Genomic DNA, 9,092 nt, shown 5'->3' with positions numbered 1-9,092 from the left:
GCTGAACAACTGCTTTTCTAGCAGCTCATAATTTGGACGAGTGCCACACTCGCCCATCATCCAGCAGGTGTGAGACTGGTTCAATTCGCTCCACAACTCTTCGAGGCTCTGAAACCGAGCAGCCAGCTTGCCTCGCACAATCGGCTTGCAAACTCGCGCATTGTCGCCAATCTGAAAGTCATAGTGCTTGGTTCCACTCCGCTGGTCTGCATAAAGCTTATATTTGTCTTGCTTCTGCTCTAGCCACTGGCAATAGAGCTTCAGCGCTCTTGTACGATCAGTCGAGAAGCACTGATCCGGGCAGGCACACAACGTTAAGTCTTATGCAAGGCATCTGGCCATGAACTAGGATGGCTAGTGCGATTCCTGTCGTGGAATGTGGCGCACAGTGGTAGACACAGAGTTAAAATAGCGGACGTAGGTCACGTTGCTCGCAAAGAGCCATCTGAACATATGCCCTGAAAACCCTATTAAACTGTTCTACAAGTCCATTGGGTTAAGGGTCATAAACTGAGGCGTAGCAGTTACGTATACCCCGAGGATGAGAATTGTGGTCCGTGATCCGACACTATTTCCTCAGGGTAATCCTCGTGAACAAATGTACCTAGAAGCAATTCTTGAACTGTGGCAGTTGTGAAAGAAGCCTCTGGCCATTTACTGTAATAGCCAATGAGTGTTATTGCAAAGCGACAGTTACTAGGAGCTTGGTCGAAACGCCCCACGATGTCAATAGCAGGCTTATCCCAAAGCTTGCCTGGCAAAGCAACAAGTTGCAGAGGAACAGTAGAGACCTGAACAATAGCAGCACTGCTGGAAGAATCATCTTCGACTTTCTGCACTTCACTGGAACGATCAGACGACTTGCAGACAGATACCAAATAGGCCACTTCGCCGCACCGACGACACTTTCGTTTGCGAGCTTGCCATGTGGAGTCGTTCGCCAAGTGGGCAGGAGAACCGCAGCGATAGCACGAACACTAGGTGGCAACTGCATTTGATGCAAGGGACCTGAAGGACCCGTTCTGATGTGCACTCGCATCCCACGCGCTGTACTGGTGCGACCTCTTCTGACAGCTCCTTTGCTTCACAGGAAGCTTGCTGGCACTGTCTAGCGCTACAAAGTCAAGAAGGAGATGGCGTTCACTGAAATAGTGACTAATGGTCTTCACCAGCTGGTCCCTGATGATGTGCGCGAAGCTCCCAAAACCGCAGTCGCCGACAAGGCTGCGAAGGGCAGCGATGTACTCATATGCTATCTCTCCGGCAGTTTGTACTCGGCAGTGAAAACGGTGGCGTGCGGCGATCACATTCACGGAAGATTTGTAATGCGTCGCCAGTATAAAGATAGCATCGTCACCGGAGTGTGAGGCAGCAGCGGTAGGCGCTGAAGGGGACGACGGCGACAATGTATAGAAAATTCGCTGGCAGGATAGCCCTCTCCGATTAGCAGAAGTGTGGAGGTATCTAGTGGAGGCACCAGACGCCAGCATGTAGTTGTGGAACGCCAGCCTCCATTACTCCCACGGAAGGGCGGAGGCGGCTGAAGACTTGAAAAGGTCATGATGGACGGTCAGCAGTCTACGCCGAGGTCTTGGATTAAGCTAACATCCTCGTCGCCAAAATATGTAGTATCTTACACGAGACAGGAACGCAGCAATTGACTTTTTCTCGTTGCGCGCGTGCAACACTTCGCCTTTACCACATTAACTCACAACACAAAATAGCTCATGCGTACCAATAGCAATAATTAACACCGCCGCAACAAAATTAACGCCTTTAAAGCTATGACAACGAGCAAATTTCACGCAGATGAAACGCCACTCGGCTACAGTCTTAGTACCACGGTGGTACAGAACACTTGCAGAGCGCCATTTTAAACGGAAGCGCGCATCCACTGACGTCATCATGCACGGGTCACGTGAGTATGACCTATTTCCGTGCGTGGCAGCAGGTGAAACGAGTGTGGGGTCGACTGCTGCCACGGGCGTGACTCCAGCCTCGGCCTAGTTTTTATATACAGTGAGACTGACTAGAGAAACAGTCTCCTTTTTACGACTCACGACACACAATTATCGCCAGTTTTTATAGGGTCGATTCCCTATGTTGAAAGGCAGGCCAGATTATGAGGGAGTGTCTCTGTCACCTCACTATCCCGCCCTCTCACACATGCACACCAACACTGCTCGCACTCGCTGACACGACCCTCTGACTGGTCCTGGCTTGAGGGTCAAGAGGTGGTCGTCTAGACGGCGTAGATGGTGTCAGCGGGTTGTCGCCGATCGTGTTTGTACTTAGGCTGGCTCATCAGTCCCTACGTCACCGGGTGGCATTCAACGAGGCACCTTAGCCGAAAGCTGTCCCCGTGGCCCACCACGGGAAGAAAGGGAAGAATGCACACCCGCTCTCCGTAGCGAGGCTCGACACTTGAAGGGACCGGAAATTGGTCGCTTCTCATTTGCCCGGTCGTCGACTTGTTGGCGGGACCTCTGCTAATTTCCGCCGGGGGACGAGCTGTTCCCTTCGGCCGACCAGTGTCAGTTGCAAGGGCGTCTCACCGACGCCGATTTCGGGAGCTCATAACCGAACAATCCCCCAGCTCTGGCTTTGGGGAGGGGGGGAGGGGGGGGGGGGTCCATGGCACGTGCTTCCAATCTCGACCGTTCTCGCCGTTCTTACGATCTGACGCGGCGGTCTCCACAGCTCGTCCGATCACAATATTTCCAAATACCCCTCAATACCTGATACCTGTTGTATCCCCACAAATCCCCATGCTTCATTATCCCGGCATTTCTTCGCCCTTTTGCCTTAAGTGATTGCTCATGCTTTTCAACGTATGCCGATCCTTCGTTTACCCATACCCCGAGATATTTATATTCTGCCACTCTGAGCATTTCATGGCCTGGCATTTTAAACCGTGATCAGTTGAGCCGTTGAAAATCATTAGACCCGACTCAACTGCGCTAAACCTGAAGCCTGGAGCGTCCCCTTCGTCTTCGCAATACCTGACTAGAGTTTGCAATTCGTCCTGAGCATCTACTAGCAGCACAATATCGTCTGCATACATTAAACCGGGGAGGCGATGCTCTACCGCCTTTCCGCGTAATAAATATGGCAGGTTAAAACCTAGGTTACTTTCTTGTATCATCCGTTCCTTATTTCTCAAATACAGCATAAACAGCGGCGGTGATAGAGGACAACCTTGTCTTAATCCTTCGCATACCTTGACAGCTTCCGTACTCTTATCCTTTCCCATGTAGTTTCTACGTTGTTATTCCAGTATATTTCCTGTAGGAAATCTGTTATCTCATGACCGATACCTTCTTCTTTTAATATCTTCCACAGGAGTTCCCTCTTTACGTTATCGGACGCCCTATTTATGTCCAGGAAAGCCAAATGCAAAGGTCTAATTTCCATTCTAGATATTTCGACGCAAATTGGGTAAGCACGAACAGGCTATCATCTAAGCGCCTACCATTTCTAAAGCCGTTCTAAAGTTCACTGAGTATCTTCTTACTTTCTACCCATGCTTGCATATTTAATTTCCCCGCCTGCATTGCCAACTCGTATATAACAGATGTTATGTTAATCGGTCTGTAGGATTTTATGTGCTTCCTTTCTCCTTTCCCTTTATAAATCAAATTCATTTAACTCTGCCGACTGCTGTTTGGGTTTGCTTATTCGTTATGACTGTTTCCAAACCTTTTAACGTTTTCTTACTTCTTGGACCAAGTTCATTCATCAGCTTGATCGAAATTCTATCTATTTCTGTAGATGGGCTTCTAGGAATTTCTTTTCTGCTTTTTTCCAGTTTAGATTGATCAGTTGTAAGCTGCTTTAGGGTCCTCTGAGCACGTCACCTGGCGACAACTAGAGAAAATAGTGTCAAAAAGATTAAGAGCGTATTTAAAGCCTGTTATTTACGTCGCTTCGATGCCGCAATGGATTGCTACACTACTTACCTCAGCACTGAAACCCTAATTGGAATCCTCTGAGAGCAATTTTTTTCCAAATTGTTTTTAAATCAGAACATTGAAAAAAATTACCAACATTTTTCCTGGGGTGTGCTCCGCTTTAGGTTGCATTATGTGATGTTTTTTATTCGTAATACCAGAAACCACATGTGAACAGTCTAAGAAGGTGACAGTATGGCAGTGGTTACACTACGCAATTACCCATACCGTAATCATATCCTGCTTTCAATGAGTGCACGTTATTTTTTTTTTACGTTCAGAGACACCTCTCAGCAAAAAGGGGGTTTAACTCGCTCAGAGATAACCAGTGAGCAGAAAGAAGTTGCGGGACCCTACCGTTGAGGGAACGGAATTACGCATTTCGGCGCGGTCCAAACGCGTGCAATGCTGAGTTAGGCTACCACTGCTGTGAGCAATATAATTATATCTTTCAGGAACTGCATTCTCTAAATATTCAGTCAGGCTGATATAGCTAAACAAAGAGCTATAAATTCACCAGCAATATTAGGGATTGCTCGATTCAGAGTTCTACAGCTATGGCTAGTATGCGATGAGCGCTGTTGTCTACCCTCCTTTGTTTTGGAAACTGCATGCATGTGACTGGCCAGTGTTAGCCCAAGCGTCTGTGAACATTTTAGGCTAGTTCGCAGTGTGAAGCGCTAATGCTGAACCAACATTTTTAAATGACGTACTGTTAACACGAAGCAGCCAGCTGACATGGCTGATGGCAGTATATTTGTATTTATTATAATCAACTGTAGATAGCGTTTGCTTCCGGGATAACAAAATGTACGTCTTTTTTTTTTCTTCTTAATATTGTATGATTTGAGAATTTTTTTCACCCATAATCACGTTTTTCACTTTGAACCATGAACTAGCCGAAAACCATCACTTTCAATATATATAAAATGCCCACTGAAGTTTCTAAAAATAAACTCCGGAAAGTGCATACTAAACCACCGCATGCGCTATAACTATACTGAGGTCTTTTGTCTGACAATTTATGCTGCGATATTTTCTTTTTCTTGATTATGGTACAAGAAAGATATATAAACAACAATCCAGATGTGTTTGCGTTGCCAAGTATTTACTTGTCGTTTAGTGAAGCTTACATGAAATATATCTGGCGTGTTTAAATAAAGTGTTTCTCTCTGTCTCTACTTGATGATATTCCTACTCTAAGTATAGCCGTACCTAAATAGGAGTTGTGTGAAATGGTTCATTGATATTCTGTGTGCCGAAGACTTAAGTTGGAATAAGCTTCCGATTAGTTAAAAATGCACTAAAGACGGCAAGGTAGTTCGGGAGCACGGACTACCTTTATATTGTTTTCTGACGCTAATGTACTACTCTTCGGCATCCGTAACACGCCCATCCTAATTCAGCGTTACCGCACGCGATTCCACGCACCATTCTGCACAAGAAACGAATAATCAGCTTCACCTTTCAGGAAGCCGAAGACGAAAGGCCTAAAACCACGAACGCAAAATGTCACCACGGCCATTTTAAAAGGAGTAATAAAAGGCCAGGCTTAAACCAAATTCAGACATCGTGTCTTGCATTGCGTGCTCCTCATCTGGAAAAGCGTGAAATTGTTTTGTTTTTGCGACGACGTTGCGCGACCACTTTTTTGCGCAAGACGCCTTCTTGACAACGGGTTTCTCACCTCCCCGCAACTCTCAGCATAACCTGGTCACATTGAAGTAAACAAGAGAAAAAAGAAAGATTGCATTTTCATTGCACACCCTTGCAACCACACAGCACGCGCCGCCTGTCTACGCGATATAAAAACGACGGCCCAACGTCCAGGGCACCCACAAACAACGCTAGGCAAAGCTTCACCGCCGGGATAATACAGCAGCCCGCTATTATCTAGAAGTCATCCTTCATGTTTGCAAATACAGTTAAAATGATCGAACAGGTGAGGGTTTTCACCCTTATATACTCTTTCAAGATTCAATATCACCGTTAATTATCGTTTCGTACCAAGGTTACTTTTAAGTTCTGGTGTAAGAAACGTTGTGTGAAATTTTAGCTCAGAAAAGTATTTTGGAGCTAAAAACAAGAATCGATTATCCCTATGCAAAGTTGCGAAGAGCAGTGGACATTTTTTTTTTATTTTACACTTGATGCAGACCGTCAGCAAATATCGGATCTCTGGAAAGCTCGCCTCACTGTTTACTCCATTGTGTCGTCATTATTATCAATGATTTAAATTTTTGCGTCCAGCATAGCAAATCAGCTGGAGATTCAACCGTTTCTTTTAATTCAAAAGCATTAATAGGCTATGTTGTGTCGCCAGAACCTGGGGCAGAATTGCGTCCGCGAATATTGAAGCCAAATGTTGTGCTGGTGGCTATAATAGATAATTATCGTAAAAGAAAACACACGTAATGAGAATATGATTAACGATTATGAATTACTGATAATAATTAGTGATAAGTAAGCTTTCGCATTTCTTCAGTACGGGTCACCGCAAGGCTCTCAAAGCTTCCTTTTTGCATTTACAACTGCATACAACCCAACTCCTACTACTTGTACAGGGTGTTTGCTTTTCGCAGTCCATTGGTTTGACCTGCGCGATGGTGATTGCGCTGCTGATGCTGTCCGCATAAAGATACGCCTCTATATCAAAGCTGCACTGCTCCCTACAGATGAAATTTCTCGCCGTCTGTGTTGTGGCCAGCACATACGCCCTACGACACCACCAAGCCGCAGCTCCATACCAGAGCCCTGGATACTTCTCGACTGCAACTGCTGCTCCATACAGAGGCTACGCCGACTATGCCACAGTAAGTGCCTCACATTTTGTACTCTGTTGTAATTCTTGACCGCGGTAAACATAATTGCATAGATAGAAAGTACACAATTATTTTTTGGTATTATTCTCTTGTAAGTAAACACGCATATTGTAGACTATCTGAGTACGGATAGTCTCATCGCGTTTCGTCAGAATAGACTGACAACCGAGTAATCTTAAGTTCCGTCCAACATAGGAGCATATAGAGACATTTGTAATATACCATGATCGCTTTAAATGGTCGTGTGTCTCGCGTCTTTATTGCCTATCCGTATACGAATTTCTAATAGACCTGCAGTAACTGCTTGGGTGGCCTTTACAACACTCAGGGATATATTCACAGTCTAAGAATTCGTATCTACCATCTTTTATGGCTACGCACGTCCCTTGTTCCCATAGAGCGCAAATCAAGCATCAAACATTTTCCAGCCTGCCGCATACGGCACTACGCAGATTCGTCTAGTCAGTATATATAGCGCGCAAGAACGAGTTTTAATAGTACGATAGGCAATATATGCTATGTCATGGTAAGATATAGTATTGTACTGTACGCTATCGTATGGCATGACAAAGTATGGTATGATATGGTACGGTACGCTACAAGGGGCTCAACGCCCCAAAGTGTCACTCGCTATAATCTACTCCATAGTGCAGGAATCAGATGGTTTCGACTATCTAGGGTTGTTACCGTGCACTAATGTAGTACAGTACACGGTGCTTGCGTTTAGCCGCCATTCAAACACAGCAGGTCATCGAGGTCAGCGATCTAGAGCCCTACCCACAGAGCCGCCCCAGTGGGACCTAGCGCAATGCACTGGTCCATTCACGCCAACTAATGCGCACTTATTCTCACGCAGCCGCCTCAGCCGTACAGCTTTGGCTACGACAACGTGGACGAGTACGGCAACCGCCAGTTCCACAGCGAGCAGGGAGACGCCAACAATGCTAAAACCGGCTCGTACGGCTACCGGGACGCGTACGGACTCTACCGTCGGGTCAATTACATAGCGGACGCAAACGGATTCCGTGCCACAGTGGACACCAACGAGCCGGGCACCGCGCCTGGGGCAAGCGCCGACGTCATCTTCAACGCCGCACCGGTTGTCCCGCCGACCCCTGGCTACAGTACAGCAGGCTCAACGGCCGGAGTCGCCCCATTCGCCTACGGTGCAAGGGTTGCTGCACCCAACTACGACAGTGCCTACAAAGGATACGGTAGACAAGGATACGGTCAATACGGTGGCAACGTTGGCGCCTATGGCTACGGTGGTTACGGTCCCAACCGCTCCGCTTCTATTGGCCCTGCTCTCGGAGGATATGCCTACGGAGGATACGCTCCCTACGGCCAAGGTGCCGCTGGCTACGCTGCCAGCCGATACGCACCGGGTGGCTACGGGGCTGCCTCTGGATGGCCTGCCGGTCAATATGGGTATCGCCGCCAGTAGCAAAATGCTGCCGCATATTTCAAATGAAGAACATCGCGTATACAAGCGGATGGTCAAAGCTGAATAAAGTCATTTATTGCATCGTTCTTTTTTTCATGCTACCACTTTATTGCACGGCGTCAATCGCATAATAGGAAATAAATTCGAACAAACCCATTCCTATTTTCTCCCTTTCATGACCTCATGAGCGAGAGCTCTCTATAACGTGTTCCTAGTCTGTGGATACGGAACGTTGTTTGAATAATTTGTTGTTTTTTTTTTTTGCAAATCATATTGGCTGAGCGCATTCAAATTCATATCCCGGTTCTGTATTATATTTGTCTATTCAGATCTGCTTGATGCCGTCGGCGTTACATTCATTACAGTTTTTACAAGATAACATTTATTGGGCAGTAGAGTCAATGTGTTGGAATATTTTTATATGAGGTTGGAAGCTTTTAGTCGATAATGATGCTTTGGCATAACTGCTGAGAACGATCTAGTTTCATGTCTGTAGCATTAGGATAATTGTTCTTACGTTGTAAGGAAAATCAAAAGCGCATGAGAAATCTCTGTTCTCCCATGCTGAATGCAAGGATTTCAAACCCCATGTTAGACATCCTTACATGAAGCCACTCTCCGTAAAATGTCTGAGAACTAGCTATGAGCAGAGGAACTATCATAGAATATAAGCCCAGCTTAGGTGTTCCTCACCTTCAGTTATGAGGTAACTGTGCACTAGTCTGACGTCATTAAAATATTGATGAGCATGATGTAACCATCTGGCTCATTACAAAATTCTTACCTTTAAAATGGCTCCTGCGCTCTCACTAGGTAGTTGAGATATCCACAAAAAACAAAAGGAGGCGAGCGTTTTTGACAATATTTAGGGAAAAG

At 46.1% G+C, this 9,092-nt stretch overlaps 1 protein-coding gene across 1 annotated transcript; it reads left to right on the top strand.

The window, feature by feature from the left end:
• Positions 1-6,625: 6,625 nt before the first annotated feature.
• LOC146200412 (uncharacterized) lies at positions 6,626-8,216 on the top strand. The gene is made up of 2 exons (XM_084592354.1): positions 6,626-6,763; positions 7,629-8,216. Exons 1-2 carry the CDS (start codon positions 6,626-6,628, stop codon positions 8,214-8,216), a joined length of 726 nt encoding a protein of 241 aa, XP_084448480.1.
• Positions 8,217-9,092: the final 876 nt, after the last annotated feature.

This window comes from Amblyomma maculatum, chromosome 2 (genome assembly GCF_055883805.1).
Source record: "Amblyomma maculatum isolate TAMU_Amacu chromosome 2, ASM5588380v1, whole genome shotgun sequence".
NCBI classification, from domain to species: Eukaryota; Metazoa; Arthropoda; class Arachnida; order Ixodida; family Ixodidae; genus Amblyomma; species Amblyomma maculatum.
Note: the sequence above shows the minus strand (reverse complement) of the source record. Positions and strands in the feature narration are given on the sequence as shown.

Coding starts and splice junctions, on each gene's coding strand:
- LOC146200412 (XM_084592354.1), top strand. CDS start 6,626: ATGAAATTTCTCGCCGTCTGTGTTGTGGCCAGCACATACGCCCTACGA. Junction 6,764..7,628: donor GCTACGCCGACTATGCCACA/GTAAGTGCCTCA, acceptor ATTCTCACGCAG/CCGCCTCAGCCGTACAGCTT.